The following is a 27,695-nucleotide window of genomic DNA, read 5'->3' on the forward strand; positions in this document are numbered from 1 at the left end:
TGAATTTAATATTCTAATGCTCACAAATATTCATTTTACTGAGTTTAGCTGGTTTCCCTCCCCTACTTTTCATTTTTCCATTCATTAAGAAAATGTTTAAAAATTGAAAAAGTTAAAGAAATAATTTTTACAAGTAACTTTGAGAAGAGGTCTCTAGAAATGCCTCTGATTCATTGACAGGCCAGTACAAGAAACATCCGCCAAAATATGAATGCTTTTTAGTATTCTTTTAAAAAAGTGAAGGAAATTAATAATTGATTTTGAGATCATCTAAATGCTACTCTCACTTACACCATATTAATAATGTATCTATTTGAACTGCACATCCCTATGAATTAAATTTAAAATAACAATTGACACTTCATTTGAAACTTTTCCTCCTGGTTAAAGGCAGTGGTGAGCTGGAGCCGGTTCCCACCTGTTCACTAGAACCGGTTGTTAAATTTAGAAGCCCTTTTAGAACTGGTTGTTCTGCGAGGGAGAACCGGTTCTAAAAGGGCTTCTAAATTTAATTGGCCAAAAGTGGTGCCTTACGCGCCGACTCCATGGGTGCTCCAGCCCTGGAGCACCCAAGGGGAAAATTTGGTGGGTGCAGAGCACCCACCAGCAGCTCCCCTCCCCGCCCCACCCCCGGCCTGGCCCCAGCCCCAGCTCACCTCCGCTCCGCCTCCTCCCCTGAACGCGCCACCCCGCTCTGCTTTTCCGCCCCCAATCCCAGACTTCCCACGAATCAGCTGTTTGCGCGGGAAGCTGGGGCAGGCTGAGAAGCTGGCCGCGGCTTCCTGCTCAGGCCCAGGGAGGCGGAGATGAGCTGGGGGGTGGGGGAGGAGGTGCGAGGAGGGCCGCCTGCACTGCAGCAGGTAACCCGGGGGGGGGGGACGCAGGGGAACAGCTCCCCGCCCCAGCTCACCTCCGCCACCCTCGGCCTGAGCGGGAAGCTGCCGCCTGCTTCTCACTCTCCCCCTCCCCGCCGAACAGCTGATTCGCGGGAAGCCGGGGGGCGGAGAAGCACAGCGGGGCAGTGCGTTCAGGAGAGGAGGAGAAGCGGAAGTGAGCTGGGGCCAGGCGCAGGGCGGGGTGCTTCTGGTGGGTGCTCTGCACCCACCAAACTTTCCCTGTGGGTGCTCCAACCACGGAGCACCCAGGGAGTCGGCGCTTAAGGCGCCACTTTTGATGTGATCAGTGGGGGAGCAGCTGCTCCCCCTGCTCCCCCCAGCTACGCTCCCCTGCCCGAGAGCCAGAGGGACCTGCCGGATGCTTCCTGGGAGCTGCCCCAGGTAAGCACCTCTGGGACTCCCCACCTTGCTTCCCAGCAGGTGCCTCTGGCTCTTAGGAGTGGGATGGGCACCCACTACGGTGGCCCACGAGACCCTCCTGCCCGGTTCTGGGGGCAGTCAGGGGAGAGGGGTGGATGGGGCTGGGGGGGTGCGTCAAGGAACGCGGTGGGGGGGGTTGGATGGGGCAGGAGTCCTGGGGGGCGGGGGTGGGCAACAACTCCCTCGTGGCGTGAGGAGGGAACCTGTTGTTAAGGTTTTGGCAGCTCATCACTGGTTAAAGGGTAGTGAAGTTACCTATAAATCACCTGAACAGCAAACGAGAAACACACTGTATAACAGATACATTTCAAATAAAGTAGAAAAATTCCCTGAGGTAACATTATACAGTATTTACAAAAGAATAAAATACTGCACAGTGGTTTCAAAGTGCCACACGGACTTTTCTGAATTTGTGTTTTAAATGTTTTCAATTTCCAAACGCGGAAGAGAAAATAATTAGTTTTTTGTGTTAAGCAACCAAGCAATATGACTTATAAAATGTAATCACAATAAGAGCCGGTTTATTCATATAACTCAGACTACAGTTTACAAGATGGTAGTCTGCAGTGCTTTAGGGAGGAGCAAAATTGCAGCTGCGTCAAGAACACCACACTTCCTGGCAACATTACCAGTTTACCTGACCTTTTTAACCCTAAAGGGTTTCCTCCCCGCCCCCGGCAATGGGTATTTTGTTTCTTGAAATGAGATATTTAGCCTCTTTCCCTATAGCTCTAATGGTACTTCCCTAATTGAAAGGAGAACTTCTGAACCAACGGAGAAGCTCTCACCTTACCAGATCACTCTCGTTACAGTGTGTATGGTAAAACCCATTGTTTCATGTTCTCTGTGTATATAAATCTCCCCACTGTATTTTCCACCGAATGCATCCAATGAAATGAGCTGTAGCTCACGAAAGCTTATGCTCAAATAAATTTGTTAGTCTCTAAGGTGCCACAAGTCCTCCTTTTCTTTTTGTGGATACAGACTAACACGGCTGCTACTCTGAAATTTGTAATTTCAGCGTATCAGGACTCGGTGCCAAAATCTTAGTTGCTGCAGGTGACCCAACTGTCCTGGAAGAACATTTATCTTTGGAAGTTTTCATGAGCACTAGTTTGCAGGGTATCTGATCACTGGGGTTAAAAAAAAAAAAAAAGGGAGCCACAGGATGCATTACTTCAATTAGAAAACAATCAAGGCAAAATAGAAAATTGAATCTCTTGAACATCAGCAATGTCACTAAGTGGAAATCACACTGGTCCAAAGTTCTGGCACCTGATACATTCACTCCTGGATCATGACAAACAAAAGCACTATTATATCAAGAAGCCAGTTGCAGTTTTAAGATCTATTATAATCAACCAGAGCAAGAAACTTATGGTTTTATTAATAGCCATATGAATTCTAATATGATTTTAGCAATCACTATCCTAAGGAACAAGGAGATTTAGGAACCAATATTTTATAACATTTTATATAATCTAACCATGTGGAATTGCAAATTGTGTAATATTGATTACTAACATTATTAATTTATGAGACATCAGCTGCTAATAAAGTAAAATATACTACATGTACCCTCCTCAATCTTTAATTCTGTTTTATGAAGACAGAATTTGTAGCCACCTGCGGGATTTTTTTCAATAAATTATTTTTGGACTTTTTTGTCAAATTGATAAGAAAAACACGATCAGTAATAAGTATAGGTTTATGGGATAAAATCCTAACCCCACTGAAATTAATGGAAAACTTTTCAGTGACTTCAATGGGGGCAGGATCACCAAGAGTTATTCTTCATGGGTGAAATCAGACTTGAGTATTTTTTTTTGAAAGACCAATAATTACTGGATGAAAGGAATTATATCTTGATTTTAGTATAGAATTTGATACAATCTCTCACAAAATTAATTCATATTGATTTGAACATATTAACATTGCCAGTGTGGGCTGATGACTGGCAGCTCAGTAAGCAAACAGCAAAGATAAAACAGCAATGATTTGAATTAAGGAGAGGTATCTAGTGCAGACATGATTTTTGGTGGGTTGTCTAGGGTGTAATTGACGGCAATGTCTAGTAAAATGCTGCAAGAACTGGTGTAATGTACTTGGGCAGTAAACATCTACATTTATGATATGGAAGAGGGGGTCAACAATACTAATGGGACTGGATTTGTGGATCCTGAACTGGGAGAAACTCTGACCACCAGTGAGGGGAAAGAAATGTAGAGAAGTTGAAAAGGGCAAAGCAAACAAAATGAGAGTTAACTTGAAAAAACGCAGCTCCAGAAAAGAACAACAAAAGTCATTGGATAATCTGAGGTATTGATTTATGAGGAAAGACTCAAAGAGCTAAACTCTTAAAATGGGAGTTAAGGCTGCAAGTACAGTAAATTTATTGTAACACACATTACAGGGATGTAGCAATTATTCCAAAATCAAGAGTTATAAATCCAAGAAATGCAGAGTTAAGGTTACCCTTACATTCACACATATTAAGGTATAGAGGTGCAGAGTTAGGACACCCAGATAACCTTAACTCTGCCCGTTAGCAACATCATGCAATAATCAAATAGATAAGATTAAGATATTTTAGAGTTTGTGGCCCCAGATTAGATTTAAATGATTTTTAAATATATATTAGATTTTCTCTTTTTTCCTTCATTGCGTTACTCTTACAAAATGGTCACTGCTTCCTAGTATTTCCTAAGAGAGTGAAGCCAGCATCTTATGGCCTCAGTGCCCTTTAGAATAATAGGAGACTGGTGGTGAAATTGAGACAGTCATCTAATTGTGGGCAATCTATAACTTTGGTCCCACTGAGTACAATCAGGGATGGCAACCACTTTGAAATAAAGCATTTCTCAGTGGAAATCTCTGTAGTGGAGCATGATTTTTCAGCTCCCATGAAGGAGAATCTTTCAGTTATGAATAATAATGAGAAAATATGACCACTAATTGTAAATGAAGTCTTCAGATGTATCCTATGCACAGAATTTCAGTGAGTTTAGCTATAAAGGACATCTGAAGCATCTGTGTAATTCGAACACTAAGATCATTCAGGAAAAAAGCAGTCTGACACTGAGTGCTAAATTTCTTAAAGGAAACATTTTAAAATTAATTTTTACAAACTATTCAATCAGCCTGCTTGTAAATTATCAGAAAATTCATTCTGTGCTGAGAGAATAAGTTCTATAACTTCGGGGAGGATATACTGCATTCTACATACAAAGCAAAGCATTGGAATCCCTGCTTTAAGTGCAAAGCTCACTCTCAACTTTAACAATGGAACCATGAGTTCTGCTCCCACCTAATGTAACAGGTTGGCTACCAAGTGACTACATTTCATTGATGAGGTGACAGGCTGGGAAAAGGGATTGGGAAAAATACCGAGGGGGTGGAAATAGTAACAAAGGGAAAGGAAATATTTAATGTGGTACACAGGGTTTTATGACTAGAGTAACAGGATAAATTGTAGAAAGGAAAAATTTAGGTTGAACATACCAGAAAAACCTTCCCTAAAAGTAAGTTCTATTTAAATCGTAGAATAATTTCTCCCAAAGAAATAGCCGAATTCCCAGTTCTTGGGACTTGGATCAGTAGATCAAAGAAGTCACTTGTAGTGAACATTCCTACATTGGCAATGATACCCTAATAATTGTTTTATCATCTTTGTTACTATGACAACAAGTGGCCTTTTATATAAGTACAGTGAGGAATGCTAGAGAAAACTGATAGGTTTGATAAGATAAAACAAAGATGATAAACAAATCAGATTATTACATCATTCCTCTGTTCCTTATGGTTCTATTTCCCAAGTATCTCTATTTTAAGATATGCTGCCGGGCAATTTTCCAAGGTGAAATTAATTTTTGTCATTGTCTTTCTATATCCCTTTCGATTACTTATCTTACTCAGCTGGTGTCCACAACACCTCCCTTTTTGCTGTCTTCTGCAAATTTCATAAACACGCTATTTACCCCTTTTTCTAGGACATTAATGAATAGGACATTAATGAATGTCTCACAAATAATCAATGTTGAGGCTGTTTTCTTGCTTTTTATAGTACTGTAGATCCCCTTGCATAATCTGTTGTTTCTCTCTCCTGGTCTCATTTTTTGTCTTAGCAAACATACTGTGGACTTTAAAGGGTATCTGAAGAGATATCCTGTTATTCTTGTCAAAATGTTCCAACTCCCCAACTGAATATATCAGTGTTAAAAGACATAACCTTTAAAAAAACAAACAAACAAACAAACAAACAAACAAACAAGCCCTCCAAGATGAGCATTTGCCTTCAGATAGCTAGTTAAATTGTTCATTCAGCCAAAAAACCTCCATTTTTAAAAGTGACAGTCTAACACTAAAATATAAACTCACTGACAATAATAAACAGAATTGATTGACTACTACTGAGTACTGTACAATTTCCCACTTCTGTATCCATTGTCCCAGCAAAAATAGCACTACTGTACATCCTGATGTCTTAAACAAATGTAAAAAACAAAAGTGAAAAATATTGTGATAAGTTAAAATACTTACATACTGTACATGGGCTACTGATCAATGAATACTGTATTTTTTAGCCGCCGTATACTGTTGCCATAGGGAATTTCAATATTGTTCAAAAATAGGCATGACTCTTCATAAAAGTTGTTATATAGTACAGCAGCACTGTTAAGTGCCTCATTTGATAAAATCTTAGCTTGGCTTCTGTGTGTGGCCTCGGGAAAAACAGATCGTGATGGGCTCATTACGATTCACAGACACAGCTGTATTCACCCATACAACCTGCACGGAACTTTTGTTTCAATATACCTTGTCCTCAAGGCCTCATAAAACCATTATATTTAAAATACCACTATCAAGTCAAAGTTTATTTTCTTGCATGATGGGTCCTCTGGACCCTGAGGAGTGGGCTGACTGGCCAAGGCTTCCGGTACCCTTGTTTCAGAGGCAGCCGACTGGGAAGCTGCAGACTGTGCACCCTGGGCCTGGTGGTATGCCCATGAGGTCCAGAATGACCACTGGGTGGGCCCCTGCCCATGTGGCGGCCATGGTCCTGCCCCCATATCAGGGCAGTTACAGTCTGACTGGTGGTGGTCCCGATCCGAAGGCCGCGACCCCGTCTCTGAACCCGAGGAATGAGACTGGGACCACGAGGGCCAGGGTGGTGCCGAGTGGATCTGTGCCGACGAGAAGGAGAGCAGTGCTGCGAGGCTGGGGAGCGGTGCCGGGACCTGGATCAGTTCCAGGACCTAGATCGGTCCTGTGGCTGGGAGCTGCGCCAAGATGGTGAATGGTGCCAGAACCAGCGTCAGGTCCGGGACCTGCTCCACGAAGGCGAGTGGAGCAGTGCTGCGATCGGGAGCGCTGATGTGATCCGGAAAGGTGCCTGTGAGTACGACCGGCACTGCGATGGGGAGCGGTGCCAGGACTCTGAGCAGTACCAGGATCTCAAACTGTGCTGAGGTTTGCCCAACGGAGCTGACGGTGCCAACGGATGGATCAGTGCCAGCTTGCCTCAAGACAGTGCTGTCCGCTGAGCTACCGCAGGTTTGGTGTGGAGTGGATGAGGTCCCTCGCAGCTGCAAACGTGTCCAGGGTGGACAGTAGCTGAACTTTCACCACGCTGAGGGACCGGGAGTCCAACTGCACCGGACTCAAAGGCTCCCCTAGTGGGGCTGAAGTCAACGGTGCTGCATCCGCGACCTTCGCTCCTGGGCGCTCCTCCGCAGGACGCACCACAGAGGTCGGCTCCAGGGGCCCAGGTCTCTGCTCAGGAGAGCCACCCTTCTCCGGCTTCCGGCGTCACTTTGGTGCTGGGTCGATGATGCCAGCTTTGGGGCCGGGGAGCGGCGGTGCCGCGGGTCTTGGCCAGAGTCCACCACCGCCGCCGCGACTCTGTGCACTGAAGAACTCAGTGCCGGGTCCTCCAGTGCCGAAGGAGGCTGGGGACTAAGTGCTGCCTCCATAATGAGCTGCTTCAGGCGAAAATCCCGCTCCTCCTCAATCCAAAGACGAAATCCGTGGCAGATCCTGCACTTCTTGGCTTGGTGAGCCTCCCCCAGATGTTTCAGACAAGAGTCATGGGGGTCGCCCATTGGCATGGGCTTGGAGCAGGATTTGCAGGGCTTAAATCCTGAGGATTTGGGCATGAAAGCCCCGAAGACAGCCAGCTAGGGTGGAGGGTAACCCCCCCCCCACAACCCAATTGCCACTAACTACAACAAAACAAAGAAACTACCATCAAAAATCAGAACTACTATCTAAATGAAGCTAGGGACATGTGGAGAACTTGCTGAGCAAGATGCCACAGTTCCATCACGGGCGGTAAGAAGGAACTGAGGGGGTGCCGGGTCAGCAGGGTCATATGTTGAGCGCCATGAAGGTGCCACTCCAGGGGGCTCCACAGCCGACCTGACGGATACTGCTAGGAGAAAAACTTTCCGATGGCTGTGCATGCAGTGCATGAACACCTAACTGAAATTGATACGAGCAATCACTTGAAAAAGAACACCGTATACTAGAGACAGCATACACCTCGCAATCTTAATTCTGCCCCAGTACGAATGCAAACCTTCCAACCCACCCTTTCTCAATACCACAGTGCCCCATCACATTCACGCATTAGAAAGATAAAAATATATCTGATCATTACTTCCAGTTTGCTGGCCAATCTCTTTAGTTTCCTCAGAATCTTACTGTATTCATCTACAAGTGGCAAACAACAAACCACACATACGCCCACACCTGGATATAAAACAGTAAGTCAAAACTATGTGCAAATTTCTGACTTTATTACAGTAAAAGCTGTTATCTGGCACTTTACCAACTAGAAAGCTCTATAAACTGGCATTTCTGATCTTCATTGGGTTTACAGTCCAGTTGGCGCGGGGCCGGCAGGCTCCCTACCTACGCTCCCTATAAACGGTAATATGTCCCTGCTGCTCCTAGGTGGAGGAATGGCCACAGGGTGCTCAGTGCGCTTCCCCCACCCCAAGCGCTGGCTCCACGGCTCCCATTGGCCGGGAACCACGGCCAATTGGAGCCGTGGGGGCAGCACCTGCGGGCGGAGGCAAGGCGCAGAGCCACCTAACCACACCTCTGCCTAGGAGCAGCAGAGACATGTCGCTGCTTGTGGGAAACCGCCCTAAGTGAGCGCTGCCCGGATCCAGCACTCTAAAACCTCTCCCGCGCTCCGACTCTCTGTCCGAGCATCCTCCCACATGCAAACTCCCTCCCAGAGCCATGCCCCACACCCCCTCCTGTTCTCCAAACCCCAGCCCTGATCCCCCTCCTGCACCCAAACTCCCTCCCTCTTAGTTAACCAGAATTTTTGACTTACCGGCACCCTCCAATCCCCCAACATGCCAGATAACAAATCTTTTACTGTAGTTTGTAATGTGTAAGCCAGAGGTGCCTGAAAAACATCATGTGATTCAAAATCTGAAGTTTTAAGGGCAATTTCTAACTTATTACAGCTCAGAAGCAAATCAGAATTTTCTGAAGCTCCTCAAATAAATCGATTCTCTTTACTTAGAGATTATGTGCTGTAAATCTGGGCAAAGACTAGGCTTGTAATTGAGAAAGTGTCCTCAGTCAACATGATCTGCTCTCAGAGAAAAATGGCATATGCCTCCTCGGGTCCCAGTCTCCTCTGATGTGGACCAGACATTCCCTCATTCAGTCTTGGTACACGCAGTTTCTGTCCCTTGAGCGGACATGCTGGTAAGTCACTCGTTGCAGTTCTGCAGGAAGCCTTTACTAAGTCTTCTCTCACCTCTGATGAAATTGATCAGTCAGAATCACTATATTATTAAAGGATGGATCTGCTGCAAATCAAGCTACAATTTACAAAGAATATCCCAAACCATAAAATTCAGAATCATGGCATTTTCTTTCCCTGGACTGAGCCAGCAGCAGATTGCAGTCAAGACTGAGGTGCACAAGCAATGCAGTGTGAAAAAGTTTCTATAGCACACTTGGAATGCCTTAACCAGTCATCTCACTCTCAGGAAAAAGGGTTTTTTTCCCTTGCAAGAAATTCTGACAAAAATTCATTAGAAGGATATTTAGGGTCAGCCTTAAATTCACTAAAAGCAACACATTAAAGAGGGTGACTCTCTGTCATATTGGAGCAGATCTTAATCCATTGTTAATTTGACGTTAGCTCACTTGGCCCAAATAGGGAGAGGAACTGAGCACCTGAATGTCAACAGCAGTTGTAGATAATCAGAATTTGCAGCAGTAGTTGCACATAAGGGTTCTTTATCAGAAAGGGTAATCTTATCTAATATATGGTCTGTCATACCTAGGAATCATGGAACAAATAAGATGACTCATTTCTGAGACTGATACGATAGAGGGACATTCCTCTGTTCATCCCCTGACATTTGGGGATTTAAAATTCAGATGCTAAGTTCTATTTTTATCATTGTTCTTGTGTGTCAAATGCTTGCCATAGTGACAAAAGCCTATACTGCCAACCCCCATATTCCTAATACAAACACTTTAAGAAACACAATTACAGGCAAATCTGAAATGCTGGTCCAACCTACTCTACTACTATGGACCTGCTAAGGGCAACTACTGTTATACGCTCTATCAGAAATCTCTCCCCCACAAATAACACTTTTCTTTCCCCTGCACTGTTGATGCTGCAATACTGCCTTACGCTGTCTTTACTGCACTTGCAATTCCTAAGTCTCTTGTGCTGATCTATGTTGCTAGGACTCAAAATGTATTTGCTTAAGCACAGTTCCTACATGCTTTACTTTCTGCATAGATAGATACTGGTAGCAAGGCTTTGATGTTGCTGGTATTGTACCTTTAATAATTTTTTTGCACTTTAACATGCATTTGTATTATGCCAAAATATGCTAAATCTAGCTTCTAGCAGTGAACCAATTTCTTCCCTCACAAAGACTAAAGCATTTGCATAATAGCTTTTTAAAGTGCTCAGAAGTTTTATACAATAACCTATTAAAATCACGCTAGTTCTGAAGTCTCTTTTTTCTTTTGCACATTTTATACCAAATACTTTCTTTGTCTGTGGGCAAGGACTGAAAATCCCATCTGTCCCCTTAGGAAAGCTAAACACCTTCTAATGGGTTTAATAGGTTGGGACCATGGAAATGGTAGTTTATAATGAAACTATCCTCATTAACATGGTAAGGAAAAAGTAGTTATGGAAGTCTTTATAGTTCCCATATTTTCTTTCACCTACCAAAGCATACTAGTTTTATTCCAACTGGAGTAGCAAAAAGTGAAGCTATCCTGATGTGTATATTGGATTTAGCAGTAGGAGTTATTGGAATGCTCTGATTTAGAACAGCTTTTTTTCTGCAACTCATTAGGGAAACTTACAGTCACTGTAAGTGCTGTAGTGACTGTTGTAGTAACTTAATGTAAGCTGCATCCACTTGTATTTAGGTTGTGTTGAGTCTTCACAGAGTGGCTAGTATATTATTTAAGCAGCAGACTTTGTTTATTTATATATATTTCCCTCTCTTTGCACTACATGTAAAAATGATTAACAAAACAAAACATGAAATAGGATGCTCAGATACTATGGGCTCTATAAGAACCTAGATTATATTATGACAGAGTTTGCCATATTACTCCCATTAATCTTACAAAGTAACAAAGGGCCAGACGGCCTATTTTAAAAAGTAGCAGATGGCTTCGAAAATCTCAACCATAAGATTTTACAAAGTGCTTCCTTCGGTTATTAGAATTGTTGGCAATTTAATTCTCCAAATAAAGTTTTACTTAACAACCAACACTCAAAATCCAAATGTATCCAAGGATATACAAGACAGAAACATAAAAGTATGTAGCTATCAGAATGTATATATATATATATAATGTGTGTGTGTGTGTATATATATATACACACACACACCTGATTGGTATTCATCTAATTAAATTTACATGGTGCAACGAAGTAAACAAGCATGAACTAATAAAAGGACACAGTCAACGCAAAGAATCAAAAAATGGGAAACTGCATAAAACGTTTGAGTAAAAAGATAATGCTACTACTGTGCATCAACAGAAGGAAGAGAGCTCTCTTACCTTTGTTATTGTACACGTCTAGATAATTTGGTGCTGAAAAAATTGTAATTAGTGAAGGGAAGCCTGTTGTTTGGCTTTTCCTGTACATACGATACCTAAAGGAAATGACAGGTTATATTAGTAATAGTATTATTAATCATTTGTTCAGTGCTCTAAGCGTACACGTCACTGACTTATCTCAGGCCAAGAAAAGCAACAGGTCACTCCCAATGGTTTTACCATGTGAAGTTACAAGCAACAACAGAAATAAATTATGTTTAAAGCTATGCATGAAGGATTTGCTATAGATTTAGAACTTGCCTACAGTTGGGATTACCGTGATTTCAAGCAGAGGTAAACTCAAATGGCGCAAATTGTGACTTTCCATGTTGTTTGTACCAGTGCAGCTACACTGGTTGCTGGTTCCTAACGATTGAAACCCAAGCATGCAAAGTGTGGTAGGAAAGAAAATACTAACGAGGAGCACTAGACATTCCTGGTGAAATCTTGGGCTCCCTAAAGTCATTGGGAGTTTTGCCAATGACTTCAAGGGGATCAGGTTTTCGCCCTTCATCTATTGATGGAGGGTTCTTCTCAAAATAAATTTGCAAAGGGATTAAAAAATACTCAGAGAGATAGAATAGGTAAACTAATTCAGATGTCTTGGAGCACCATGGGACACAGGCATTACTATAGTAACCTCCCCCCAACAGAGTTTTATGCTTCAAAATCAGTATTAAAAAAGTATAAAGCACATTCATGAAATTACAAACTATATCATTTGACAACCATGCAAAGCAGTATCACCCAGAAATATACTTTCCTCTATGGAAAGAAAGCTTAGCTTCACAATGGAATGTCAAATCTTGTCCAGTCCATGGACTAGCATGCTAATGCCTATACATTTTCATTACTCATCCCTGCTGGCTTGTGCAGACCAAAGGCATATTGTCCCAGCAGAGCAATATTTAATCAATCAGTAACGGAATGGGACACCTGCAGAATTTGGAAGCAAACCAACAAAATGGAATTTTCCCCATAGCAAGGCAGAAGTAATACCCAATACAGCACACTAGTTCTCTTATAATTTCTAATAATTGGCAATAATCCACAAAAGCAAGGAAAAGTATCACACCGATTCATTGTAATAGCTTTTCGGAATTTCAGTGTGCGTATTGCACTATGCTTTACGATAGCTTAGCTCTCTCACTCCTACAGGCTTGTGGAGAGGTGGGGGTGGGAGCAGTCAGGGCCATGGGCTCACCCCACTCCCAGCCACCTTGGGACGAATGATGAGAGTGGGCTGTGTGTAACAGGGTGTGAGAAGGCTTCTCGTGCTATTCTCCCCACCCTGTGTACCAGTATAGGTGAAATCAAAAAGGTTGCTCTGTGGTATATATTGGAAACAAATACTTTTCCTAATCAAAATGACACAATTTCCTCTTCGGTGCTGTGATTTTATCTGATAAAATATGATCATGTAGAATAGATCATTGTTGCTACCACTGTTATGTAAGTGCAACAGATCTTGTACAAAGTGTGTCAAGTAAGGTGTCTATAGAAAGGATATGATTTGCTGGTTATGATTATGCTATTTGTATGCATGTATCATTTTTGTATCTGAAGTTATGAGTATTGGCTCTATAGCTGTATTTCAAATATTTGCTTCTGGGTAGCACTCACAAGCCAGCACATTGTGAAGCAACTATTCAAGTTGAATGGCACATTGAAGAACACTTAACTCACAATGGAAGACTACAATTAATGGACTTTCCTGCTATGACTAAGTGAAATCATGCATGGACATGTGACTTGCCATGTGACTCCGAACACCATCTTGTCACCTGTAATTTTCCACAGTGAGAACAATGGGTTTCCCTTCACTGGAGAGAAGCTATAAAAGGCCCTGGAAACATCGCCATGTTGTCTCTTTCCTGCTCAAGCCTCTGGACTATGAACTTATACTCATAGGAGCATTCTAACCAAGGGACTGAGGACCTTCCAATGGTTTGGAAGCAATCAGAGTCTTAACAAGCCAGCAGTTTATTCCATCACTGCTACAAGCCTGATCCGAGAACTGTGCATTTATTGTAATCATTTGATTCCTTCAACCAATTTTAACTTTCACCTTTCTTTCTTTTTATAAAAAAAACCTTTAGATTTTAGATACTAAAGGATTGCCAACAGCATGGTTATTGGGTAAGATCTGAGTTATATATTGACCTGGGTATGTGGCTGGTCCTTTGGGATCAGAAGAACCCTTTTGTTTGATGAAATTGGTTTTAAAGAACCACTCATCTTTAAGTCTAGTGTCTGGGTGTTGAATCCAGGACTGGAATGCCTAAGGGGACTGCTTTTCCGACTTCTTGTTAGCCAGTGTGGTGAAACAGAAGTTTACTTTTGTTGCTGGTTTGGTAAATCTTATGGGAGAATAACCACCAGTTTTGGAGTGTGTTGGACCTATTTCTCAGCAGTTTGTCCTGAATTTGGTATTCTCAGTTGTGACCTACAGTGACATGGTGATAGGTGCACACTGAAGTTTTAAGAAACCCATGCTGGAGTCTGAAGCTTCTCTGTCAGCCTGGACTTCCAGGCCATAGAGTGTCCCAATGTCATGACACATCTCTTTGTCCACTGTGATGTTTAGGGGTCTGTGACAGTGTAAGGTAGTAGTATTTAGTGACAGATGAGGCCTCAGGGTTTTTTTCCCCGTTAGTCACGACTCAGAAGAAAGGTATATAAGGCCAGCTATGTCTGAACTGTTCTCAGGCAGGTCAGAGGAGGTGGTTTAGGGAATTAGCAGCAACAGTGAGATTTTTTTTGCCACGACTTTAATTAAAGAACATCGCCCCTAAGTCTGCAGATATTTTTGTACACATTGGGGGCTTTGTTGCAATAGCCTTTGCAGAAAACCCTGGAAGCACACAGCTGCAGAGTAAGACTGATCAGAAAGTGCCAGCACTCCTGCAGAAGATTCACAATTGCAAATTTAGCTAAGGAGCTAGCCAGCCACTGCTACATATTTTTCTCTCTTCCTGGTAGAGTAACCCCTCTTCCCTTAAAGAAACATCCCCTATTTGAAGTCTCATGTTCCACTTCCTGAAATAAGATCAAATGTGTCTGTCTTGTAATTCAGCTACGGTTGCATAAAAGATCAGACACTAATCCTAGTGTTTGTTTTTGTACCACTAATAAAATATTGTGGTTGCTGTCACTTAAAAATAAGCTTCCAAAGTCTTGTTTCACACAGTTGTCCTTTGTCTCCTTGATATGCAGTTGATCACCGTCTACACTTCACTACTACTGGTGAAGTACAGCTGCTTTTCAACAAATTACTGTAGGAAAGCAACACTCTTACAAAACCATAATGAAATGGTCATTATGGAAAACATGTCTGAGATGTGCACATTCAGGCTTTAATCTCGTGTTAAAATAGCTTATATTTTAAAAGGCCTATAAGTGCTAAGTAACAACACTAAAAATATAAAAAAAGGGGTTTTGGGGACTTTATCATTTTAATTTGGAAGACTGCTAAAATGGATTATTTTACTTGCTGATTCAGGGAAACTCTTTCCTTACAAAAGCCAATGGGTATGAATAATGTTTATTTATCAAGCAAGAGAACCCCTCCCCCTCCACACACTTACCCAGCATCTTGAGCTTCGTGGGCTCTGAGTATAGATAACAAGTTATTGTGCTGGAGGAATTCACATACAGCCGGGTAACTGTTGGAGGAAAAGAAAAGCTCCTGTTATGGAATTATCAGAAGCAGTGCATTCATCTGACATTCAGAAATACTGTATTTGATCAAGCGTGATCAAACATGCATCATTCACGGAATCAACTTCTGCTCTGAAGACAGGTTTTTTCACTTTCACATTGGAAACAGCACCAGAAGCTGTACTTTTTACATAATTGGGTGGAGGCATAGCATAGAAAAGCTGCAGTTCATTACATAATAACAGCTACCTGTCAGAAAGAAAATAATTTCTTTTATATTCTGAGCTTCAAAGCGCCCAGAGGAGGATAAATGTAACACAAGGATGGGATGCAACAGAAAACTTGCCCACACAGTACAGTATATATTGGTTGGTTAGGGAGAGCATGTATGGTGGTGGTGTACAAAGGAGATATAGAGGCAGAAGGAAGAAAGTGAACCTATACCCAAATTGAATTGTTTCTCAGTTTCATCTCACCAATAAAAAAGACTTCAATTACTTCTCCTCTTGGTATCTTCAAAATTGAATTCTAAAAATGTGTCAGTCAAACATATTTCACATGACCTCTCTACTGAGTTGGGTGTTTTCTATTGCATTGGTGAAAACACAGTCATTAAAACAAAACAATGAGTTTTACTATAATTATATTTTCACATTTTTCACTTCCCATTGATAATGTTGCCTTAGAAGATGAAAGAGGACTCAGCTCTATATTTCTTTATATATAAAATTATCAGTCCTCTGAAAACAAGTTATAGCAGCTACTTCATTTGTAGAGGCACTGAGGGTTTTATTAAAAGCACAGACACAACAGAAGTACACAGACTGTACATTTTTACAAGATTTAAAAAGCTAACTTTTACCATGACATTTTTTTAATTCAAACCCTATTACATCTAAATATAGAAACCCTGGATACAGTCCTGTATTATGGAAGCCTCGTCAGAACTCCACTGTGAAGGCTGAGGCTATGGTTTCACGAGACTTCGGCCAGCTCTTAGTGTGGCTGGAGATTATATCAGCAGAGCCAGTCTAGCTTATTCCACCACCCCAAAGGAAAAAAAAAAAAAACGATTCCTGTGAAGAGCACATTTTCACTGGTATAAATGAGCCTGTATCAGTCAGGGATCACACTTCTTTAGGCCCTGACTGACAGCTATGCCAGCAGAAGTCTGTAGGATGGACATAGCATTTTATGTATGAAGAATACAGTGTATGCTCCTCATACTTCCAGAACTTAACTCTGAATTTTAAAGGGAATTTGCAAGGACATCTGTGAATTAGTTTATGAATTAAAATGAATTTAAAATGGTCCCTTTAAGGTAAGTATATAGAATTGAGATTCATTATCCTCTATACTCTTTTACAGATCAAGATAGCCCTAACATATACATTACACACTGTCCACACACAATTTCTCTTTTAAGTAAACAGTTTTGACTTTCAACAGGTTGGAATTCCCTCGCCCCATTTTCTGGTCATTGGTGGCTCGTCACAGCTATCAGTCTTCTCCAGTTTTAGATGATTGTGTTCTCTATAGCTTTCACAGCAAAAAGCAAGAAACCTCCTCCAATGACATCACAGCCTCAGTATGGAAGAATAGGAGGCCCTCTAGCAGCAAATACCCACCACCTACCCTCATCCCCAACCACACCATCAGCGAAACAAGATTATTTCCTTGGCATAGGAAATTTGAGAGTCAGAACAGGGTGGATCAGGACTAAAGAAATTGCAAATCTGACAACTCTGGCCATGTTTACAATAGGGGATTATATTGGCATAGTTATGGTGCTGTAGCTATAACCCCATAGTGTAGTCACAGCCTACACAATGGAAAGGGATTATCCATCTCTGTAGGAAAACAACTTTCCCGAGCAATCGTAGCTAGGTCAAAGGAAGCATTTTTCCTTCAACCTAGCTGCATCTACACTAGAGGTTAGTTCAGCATAGCTATGCTACTCAGAGGTGTGGATATTTTGAATTCCTGGGTGCTGTAGCTATGTCATCCTAAATTTTAAGTGTGGACCAGGCCTTTTACCACCCCATATAAAACCTATAAGGGACCCTGAATAGACTCTTCATTCAGGTGCAGATTACAGAATCTCTGGTTTTCCTCTCAGTCTGCTCATTTACAGTCTGGCAGTCTACTTCCCCTAACAGACTAATTTCCCACCCAGGTAAGCAAGGCGATCTTGGACTTAATTGGTTTGGCTTCATGATCTTTTCTCATAGACCTGCCAGGGCAGGCAGGCCATGTATTTCTTTTGCTCTGACACACTGTTGCGTATGGGCCCCACTACAACCCTATGGGTCCTGCATCCCAGCTAATGAACTAATACCTTAAGTGGGAAAACAATTTTAAAGCTACATTACTATAAACTTACTAAAAATGATACTCATTGTTATGTGTATAAAATTATGATTGAAAAAATCAATAAACCAACCAACCCTTTAATGCCAAGGATCAGTCTGACACATACAGGCTAATATCTGTAACATACTCTGGGGCAAGAAATTTACCTGAATATTCTAAAAGTCAGAAATAGAGAAACTAAGTTGTTCAGGAGATTTGTAAAGAGAGATAAGCCTTAATTCTGCAACTTGATCCATGTGGGCAGAACCCTGTGCTCCACTGACCTCAGTGGAACTCCTTAAAGGCAGAAGAGTCAGTCCTTGCAGAGGCTGTTGCAGAATTAGAGACTTTCATTTGTATGTGATCAGCACAAACACAACAAAGGTCAGTAACAGCAGAAAGCACTGCTTAGTGGCCCAATGGAAACAACTCCAAGAGCCCTACTGTAGTTTCTGGTACTGAGTGGTCCAATGAAAACCATTTACACATGCTGACATCCTCAATGAGCATCTCAGGCAGAGACCAATTTATTCTCAGCAAGCAATGTCTCCAAAATCAGGAGCGAGACAAATTGGCAGGGTAGTGAGAAGATGCTTGTACCAATCCTATCTTGTGCTGTACTAATTATGAGGAAAAAGAGACTACATTGGATTTAAGGGCTGTTAAGCCATAACTTGTCTGAAACACTAATTTGACACTTTAATTTTAAATACAAAAAAAGTGCCAGTAACTACTGCTTATATTTTAACTGGATACGTTTTAATAATTAAAGGAGCTGGGTTAATAAAAGTACATGTTTTTCTGCTGGTGCAATTTTAACAAATAAATGATGTTCATTTCCATTTTCTAATTATAATATTTAAACCTATTCTTTCCAAATTTCTATGATTACATAAAACTGGCACCTCATAGAGATCACACTGCTGTCAACTTGAATTACTATAGAAAATCCAAATTATCTAAACTGTTAAACATGGCAAGCAGGTAGATATCTAGGAATCCAAATGTACAAAGAAGAGTAAGTTTAAATAAATTACTCCTCCTCCGAAGGTGCTGTTAGCACTTCATCTGAAAATTCATGGAGTGGCACTACGGATAACATTCTCTCTCAGCTCTTCCATATAGTCCAGTTAAGTATATGCGGAGAAGTGAAGTACGAGATAAATCAGGGGCTTTAACAGCAATTTTGGAGGAATTGCCACTTATAGCATATGAAGCATGCTAGCAATCCTATTTTCAAACAATCAATCACAAAAGATTCTAAGAGTCTTTAAAACAAACAGATACCTTTTTGGACTGACATTTTTCACGTCTGGATGAGGAATTAGCCATTTCACAAAATTTAGTGAGAAGTGACATTTCAGAGATGTAAATGGCTCAGAATTTTGTGAGAGAGTCATTTTGTGAAAAATGTAAGTTTCACTCAACTGCATTTGTAACAGTTCACAATTTTTAACAAACTGGAAATGCGTGTGTGAGATCCTTACTTTGTATTATACACTTGCTAACAGTTAAGTTCCTTTTGTTTAGGGAACAGCTTAATATTTGTGTTGCACTTGAAAAATGTAAAATACAAGGGACCAGATTCTGCCACACTTACTTACATGGATTAGTACTTCAATCTGCAAGTAGTCCCACAAATTTTATAACTTTCATCTGACTACCAGGGGGAGCATCTGGTTTTATAAATGTAAGTATTAATTAAGTACAATGCACATACTACATTTCATCTGAAAATAGTTTAGTAATGCTAAGAGTAATTCTCAAAATATATGAACTTGGGTCAGTAAAGTCACACAAACATTCTAGAGGGCAATTTAAAGCCAAATCCTGCAGCTGTTATTTAGTCAAATTCCCATTCAGTCACTTGGAGATTTGCTTGAATAAGGACTAAAGTACGGATCTTTAACTGGGTGGTACTTTGTACTTGGATTACATCCAATTAGAGAAAAAAAAAAAAAAAAAAAGAGCACTCAGTAAATGGAATTAAAATCTGTAACCTGGATGTTACAGTCAAACACACTAGCTTTCACTCAAGGTATTAAAAGTAAAATATCAGTTGTGGTTGATTAAGACTTACAGGCCAGATTTTAAAGATATTTAGGCCTCTAGGTGCTATTGATTGGGAGTTAGGCACGTAGGTGCCATTTTCAAAAGTGCCTATCTGTACCTTTATGTGCCTAAATACCTTTAAAAATCTGGTCCTAACCCATTATAGGTCACAGGCTTCTGTATAGAATCACAACAGACCCAATTCTGCCACCCTCATTTTTTTAGTAGTATGTTACTCCATGAACAGCCCCCCCGAATCAGATGCTAACAAAGTTAATGTATTACATTAGAATCCCTGTATACGTGGAATACCAACTTTTTGGAACAAACAACATATAGCTGATATGGGCTTTCCATATCCTTACTGATGAATATATTTGAATAGGAGAGATACACATGTCCATGATAAATCTGTTTTGGTTTGGGGAGATATTAAGATTCCACCAGGCCTACTTTTGAGAGGAAAAAAGAAAGAAATATTTCTGTATTTCACAGACTTAAATCTGGTGGCCCTTTTGGCTTTAAATATTGTGACTAACCATGGACAGAAATTCATTCCAGGTTTTGCATCCAACAAGCAATTCTACTGTCTTTACATTTCTAACAACAATACAATGGCAAACTCATTAGACTGCAGGGAATTTAATATGCTGTAATATATATTAGACTTTCATTGTCTTTTCATATTATTATTATTCTATAAAAATATCTAGAAAACCCAATGAGGTCTGATTACCTACATAGCTCTCTTGTAATTATAACTCTACCAGAATATGTTTAGTAGTCTCAATGATGTAAACTCACCAGCTGGACAAAGCTGCCACGTGGAAGAACAAATCATATACTTTTCAATATAAAGCTCTTTATATAATTTAAATGCTCTAAAAGTGATTGACTTTGCTTTGGACTGTAAGCAAAATGTGTCATAGCTGATAATAAAATTTTCCTTTCTAAACTCCTCAATAAAAATATGTTCCAAGACACACTAGCATGAGAATGGGAGAAAGAGAAATTCAAAGGGTAGTATATGGTAATGAATACTGATTTACACAAATGTGATTGCATATGTAATATTATAGAAACATGGTTATTGGACTTTAATGACATAACATGCTTATTGACACCTTCTCTTTTGCTATTAAAGCATGAAACAAAAGGGATGCATTCTAGGTTGTTGTTTTTTAAACAAGGGTCAATGAAATAAATCTTAAAATATATTAAAATGTTTATTTTGGGTACCTTGATTTTATTAAAAGACAACTAAATAAGATAAAAAAGGAGGACTGATTTAAATATTTACTCTTGCTAAGTCTTAGTTTAGTTCTAGAATCTTTTCTCTCTCCATGCTGGATACACAATTTGATCCATGCAGATAGGACTGTCAAAAATAATAATACTTTGCACTTGTATAAAACCTGTCAACAGAGGATCTTGAATCCCTTCACAAAAGGTGAGTAAAGGTCATTTTAAAAATTTCAGTGTCACTTGGTCTCAATTAGTAAAATTACTGAATTTTGTTAACACGTTATTTGGATTAAGGAGAGTCATATTAAGATTACATACATTCTTTTAACAGTTTTGTTTCAGTTTTCAGTACACATATTTATATTCCATGGCCTAACTTGAATTAGGAGTTTGTACTGGACACTGGACAGTGCAATTTTCACTTTTGCTCTCTTTTATGAGCTTCTCACAATGAGAACTGAACCTGCTTTTTATTCTTAGTTTAGAATCAATTTTGGGAAGTTCAGGTGAAGAACCCTCAAATCCTTCTGCACCCAATGAATACGCAAAGGAACTGGTGTGAAAAAATTGTGAGTTAAATTAGAGGCCCGCCTAAGCTTCCAACACAAATCGCACCACCACATTCAAAAAGGAACCTGACACCAACATCTTCGCTGACAGATGTCATAATAACCAAGGGATGACTGCTTTGTGCCTTCTGGTCATGCGGTCATCATTTGCAAGAGCAACTACTCATACTGGAGCCCAGTGGTACAACAATCTGCTCCCACCTTAAATTCTGGTGAAATATAGCTAAAGATAGCAATATTTGGGGTCTATAAAGTACAGCATGCAACAGTACATACAGGATTGTGGAGCGAGTTCCTGGAGCATCAGTGCATCAACTGTCAAGTAATCAATAGCGATGCTTGGCAAACTTTTTCAACCAAAATATTTTGGTGGAAAAAACAGATACAGCAATACCAAAATGTTTCGTGAATTCAGACTAATTTTGCCAAATTGTTTTAGACAGAAAAAAAAAAACCTTAAAATGTGAAAAACAGCAAAAGGTTTCATTTTGACATCTTTCTAACTAAACATTCCTATTTTTGATTCAACACAACTTCAACTTGAACTTTCCTTTTATTTTTAAAACGGTTAAACACATAACAATATGCTAGTGATCCAAAGAAAATGCTTCATTCAACCCACAACAAAATGTTCTTCATATTTCAATTTGCCAAAAATTTCATTTTTGGTTTGACCAGAACACTTTTTATTTATTTATGTGGAATTGCCAGCTTACTAAAAAATCTGTTATTTACCCACCTCTAGTCAATAGCTTAAATATCCAGTCTGTAGCCTGTATTTATTGCATTGTAATTTAGTCTGTAATGTGTTCTTCACTATTATTTGAATAAATAAGACCTTTTAACCTAAAAAAGAGAAGTGATTTTCAGCACATCTTTGCTTCTTAGCCCTGGTCTACACTGGGGGGTGGGGATCGATCTAAGTTACGCAACTTCAGCTATGTGAATAACGTAGCTGAAGTCGACGTACTTAGATCGACTTACCATGGTGTCTCCACCGCAGTGAGTCGACTGCTGCCGCTACCCCGTAGACTCTGCCTGCACCTCTCGCGGCGCTGGAGTACAGGAATCGACAGGAGAGAGCTCGGGGGGGTCAATTTATTGCGACTAGACTAGACGCAATAAATTGATCCTCGCCGGATCTATCGCTGCCAGCTGATCCGGTAGGTGGCGAAGACATACCCTTACTGTCTTAAATGTCAGTATACAAACATACATATTTACCACTGCATGAACTGCATAAAACAACCAGTCATTCCAAGAATAAATGCTTAAAAAGGGCACTTTTATGGCATCATAATTTATCATAAAAGTGACCTTTTCATTATGGCAATTATGAACAGTAACAAATAAAAATAAGGGAGACTAACTTTACAGAATAAACTTCAAATATTTTTTAGAAAAGCTAAATAAACCCTTCACCTTAACTGCTGGAAAAACAAACCAAATAGAGTGAGCGCTACTAAAAAGTGAACATTAGGCCTCCATAGCAATTCCACTTTCCACAGTATTTCTCACTCTTAGTTCTCACTAACCCTTCGTGCCATAGCTGGATGAAGAACACAAATACTTAGAAAAGTAACCATGAGGTGATGGGAAGGATAGGGTCAAAGAAGGGTATTGTAATCAGTTTGGTTCCAATCCTGCAATGTGATATGCTCATGGGGAACCAAACTGAAATCACTCAGCCCACGGGCCTCTACACGGATATTGGAGTCCACCCATGTGCATCACATTGCAGGAGCAGGTCATTATTGAGGGTTCTGGTAAGAGCAGAGTACTCTGCAGTAAGCTGGGGCAGGAAGCAGCTGGCTAACAGCACAGTTGGGTGAAATATTCATGCAAAATTTTTGTTGTTGTTAATTATGCAGGGGTAAAGTTCAGGGTACTTTTTCCCATAACATTGCCATAGTTTTACCAGGGTTACTCAAAATAACGTAGTCATAAAGTACACATTTTTGAGGAAGAGGCAGCAATGCTCTAGAGGACACATGACCAAGAAATCAGCACACAACTGGGAGCCTGGAACGCCAGAGTTCTCCTCCCACCTTTGACAATGACTGGCTTAAAAAAATATTTTGCAGTCATACAGCAATTAATAAACATTATTTATTTAGGCTTTACAGCATTCCCATTAAATATTATATGTAAATATAATTATCTCCTGTGGTCTAGTGCCAGGGTTCTCAAAGCTTTTCATACTATGGGCTATGAAAGAGATTGACTCAAGGGATCTACCCTTCCATTGTGATTTTATGGAACTCTTCAGCTTCCATTTACAACGACAAAACAGCCCATGGCAACTACAGCATTTGTTTAGAGAAAAAAAGTAATATAATGGGAAGCACTAATTTTTTTATTGTCTTTTGATTGTCTTTTGCATTTTAGCAGCTGGAAACAAAGACAAGAACCAGCACAATATGGCTAGCCATCTATCCACATAAAGCTAGTTATTCAGGGACCACAGTTTCCAAACCTTTGGTTTGCTGGATTAAGCAAACTCTAGCAGTAATACCACTAGTATTTTAATCCTGGTTCTGGCAGTGACTTGGACCTTAGACAAGTCAATTAACCTAGCTGAGCTTCACATTTCTTTCACCTCTAGCATAAGGATATTTACCATTTACCTACTTCACAGGGTTGGTTGTGAGGTGAAGGTCCCTACGTTCAAAGTATTAAGGCCACTGTGATGTAAATGGGTGAACAGGATTCAGATGTGTTCAACGCCATAATTTCAAAAATTCATCATGCCCCTCCTGGTCAATATTTAATCCGATAAGGGCTTTTTGAGTTCTCTCAGGCTCACAGCAATGCATGATCAGTCTCCCATGATTTTGCGTACAGGAGACAGAGTGAAAAATCACACTGGTGAAAACTAACTCATCGTCTCCTTTCAGGTCTCCCCAAGGGAAACACTGATACCAGTTTCCAATTTAGTACAGAGGAGCTGATGGATCTGTCAGGAATCTTCATCTACCTTGATGATGAGCAACTTCGGAGCTGAACATTCCTCGGATCTACTGCCCAAACAGAACTGGTACATTACCTGCTTCAGATACAACACCTGTGCCTTTCACTCCCTTCACAGAAACAATCCTCATGTTTTGTATTTAAAAAGGTCTAAAAAGAGTACATGTATAAAGGAGCTTAAATTGCTGAAATCCAATAGGATTTGGTGAGTGGACTGCCCTATAAATGCTGATTGGCTGCCACTCAAACCAGAGGTGAGGGAATATATTTTGTTTATGAATTAGACATTAACCCCTGAAAATTGGGGTTTATAATGGAAAATCTGACAGTTGAATATGGTCATTATCAGTGCAGTTTATAATTTCTTGCTATTTTATTTTCTTTATAGTATTTCTTTCATCCTAGTATTAAATATTGCATTAAAAAGGATGTATTGAAAACAGTAAAAAGTAAAATAAAAAATACAATATAAAAAAACAAAACAAACATGGTGGGTCCCTCCTTCCATTTCAATGGCATTCACAGGAGTTAAAATGCTATAACTAATTCATTTAAAATATTAGCCTTTCATTAGTTGCATATGGCTCCTCATTAGTATCCACAGGGTCAAAAACTTACAGAGTGGTGGAGCTGCTACATTGTTAAACTGCTCACAGTGCTTTCCCTCTTGAGAGAGAAGCTTGTCTCCTTGCATAGTATACATTGCTAAGGCCCAGTCCTGCACTCCTTGTGAACTCAAAACTCCCACCAAATTCAATGTCCCTCAGTACAAAAGGGAAGGTTCATGCTGTGAACTGTTTTAGGACCCATTTTCTCTGCGTCTATGAGAAGTCAATACACAGTTCCTTCTGGGGAAATACCTTTTTCTCTTTGGAGAAATAAGTGATTAGACCTACTAGATAAGGGATCACATCACAGAAGCCACTATCTGAATTAACACTCCTCTTTGCTGTCTCAGGTCTATACAGAAGCTGTGACATGCAATCTCCAGCTCAAGAAGATATCTCCGCATTGGTTCTCATTGAGTTAAAGCACGAAAAATAGAAGTGTCGTTTTGGTGGCACGAACAGCGGGAGGGGTACGTACCTATGGGTTTGGACAGGATCACACTTGGGCATCTAATCCCTCCCTCTGCAAGTATCGTCATAGCTATGATCAGAGCTAGTGCAAGTACATCTACTTGAGCTGGAAATTAGATGTTCCAGCTGCAGCATAGACCTATCCTTGAAACCATTCTATAACTTCCAGAGTCATCTTTTCCAGCTCACGGTTAAGGCACACTTGGGGGGCAAGATGTGGAAAAAGTCTACAATGGGCTATATGGGACTTCAGTCGCCAGTACCAAATTGGCAACCATTTTTGTGTGTGAGTGTGTGTGTGTGTGTGTGTGCATACACATGTACACACACACACCCACCCCTTAAATGTTTAGATTTCTATTGGTTTCAGGGCTACTCATATCCTGTCTTCATGTTAACAGGGTCTTCAGTTGTAAATCAAGGAGTATAAAAGTTTAGTCCCCAACAAAGGAAGCGTAAAGGTATGTTTCCCTCCACAAATCCTATTTCAGATTCTATATTTTTTTCTTTGTCAAGAGGAATCTTGTTTCCTAGAACATGCTGTACCACTCAGTGAGATCCCATCTGTATTCTTAAATTCAATGGAAATTTCCATAGACTTCTAAAAATCAATTTATACCAACTTCAAGAGGAATAAATTTATGCATATTCAGTGTCTACTTAGCGAAGATTTTTTTTTGTTTAGCATGCTATTATGAGCTTTACTCTCTACGGCTATTAAGGTATAATTGACTTTTTTTGTTTGACTGAAAGAGAAAATTAATTTCCCTTGAGTGTAACCTTTGTTACTGATTGCACCAATGAAAGATAAGGCTCTGTAACCTTCTCTCTTAAAAATGGTCTCATTGGCAATTCAAGAGGCCTAATTTTTCAGTACTGTAACCTTTCTTTCATTCTGTAGGATTAACTGACTGTGCAAGTTTTCCCAAGTTAAGCAATGATCTCTAAAAGGAATACTGTTAGAATCACTCTCTCTAATGCTCACAAAAGGTGAACTAGAGAGATTTTGTTATCCTCAGAAGTTCAATTTCATGTTAACAGGTAATTTTGCAATAACTCTGACCATTTTTCTTCTCTTTCTGAACATACTCCATGATATTAAATACAAGTATGTTGGAAAGCAGTTTATGTTGCAAAGTCAAGCACTCAAAAGTTAGGAAAATGCCAGACTTGAGGTTGCCATAATTTGTCCCCATGAGCATATGTATTATGATACAGTCTTTAATTACAGAATCACATATTATTTTCCACAGATTTTCTGTCATTCAATGCACAGGATGTAAGGCGTACACCACAGTTAGAAATTCAATATTTCTTTTAATCCTTATCGATCAATATATGGCTCTAGACTTTTTTTTACCGAAAAACGTCGAAACCCTGTCGCGAATATAGAATTATTATTTCCTCTTGGGGTTTTCTATGGTGCTCATCGCCATAATATCTGAGTGCTTCACAGACAAATTCATTTATCATCACAACACACCTGTGAGGTGAAGAGGTATTAATTATTATTACTTTACATATGGGGAACTGAAATACAGCATGATCAAAGCCAACAGTCGAAAATGCCCACTAATTTTGGGATTCCTACTTGCCTGCTATTTGCAATATCTCCAAAGGCCAGAGATGGGACACTACATGGGGAGAGCTCTGAGTTACTACACAGAATTCTTTCCCGGCTGTCGCACTAGTGGGTCTCACCCACATGCTCAGGGTGTAACAGACCACCATATTTGGGGTTTGGAAGGAATTTCCTCCCAGGTTAGATAGGCAGAGAGCCAGTGTTGCTTTTTTGTTGTTGTCTTTCTCTGTAGCATGGGCCACCAGTCACTTACTGGTTTCAATTAGAGTAAATGGTAACTTGAAGTATCTGTAATTTGAAGTCTTTAAATCAATGTTTGAAAACTTCAGAAACTCAGCCAGAGGTTATGGGACTATTACAGGAGTGGTGGGTGAGTTTCTATGACCTATGGTGTGCTGGAGGTCAGACTAAGGACAGAAGGGACCATCATAATCATCTAAAGTCTTTAAGATACCTAGTGACTAGTTTTTCAGAGTACTTGGTATTTTTATAGCACTATGTATTGTGATACAGAATGGCCAGAGGGCAGCAGGAGAGTGTTAGAAGGGAGCCTTATTCCCTGTAGAGGGAAGAAAGTTTGCTATAAATTAAAGCACCTGAAGCCAGTCACATGATATAACCCCCCTGCTTCAATCAGACAAGAGGAGGAGTTGAAACAGAGTGGATTGGTGTTGGAGCAGAGAGCAGTCTGGAGGAGTTGAAGCAGAGTGGATTGGTGTTGGAACAGAGCGCAGTTTGGAGGGAAGCAGAGGAC

The 27,695-nt window shown here is 40.3% G+C and overlaps 1 protein-coding gene across 1 annotated transcript in view; it reads right to left on the bottom strand.

Annotated features, from left to right (window-relative positions):
• Positions 1 to 27,695, bottom strand: part of PPP3CA (protein phosphatase 3 catalytic subunit alpha) — a 320,751-nt gene that overhangs the window by 33,867 nt on the left and 259,189 nt on the right. Inside the window, exons 7-8 of the mRNA XM_077815075.1 lie at positions 15,020 to 15,097; positions 11,394 to 11,488 (exon numbers count right to left, since the gene is read on the bottom strand). Coding sequence (XP_077671201.1) covers positions 11,394 to 11,488; positions 15,020 to 15,097 — 173 coding nt within the window. The remainder of the gene's footprint in view (positions 1 to 11,393; positions 11,489 to 15,019; positions 15,098 to 27,695) is intronic.

The sequence above is a fragment of the Eretmochelys imbricata genome, chromosome 4, assembly GCF_965152235.1.
Source record: "Eretmochelys imbricata isolate rEreImb1 chromosome 4, rEreImb1.hap1, whole genome shotgun sequence".
Taxonomy (NCBI): Eukaryota; Metazoa; Chordata; order Testudines; family Cheloniidae; genus Eretmochelys; species Eretmochelys imbricata.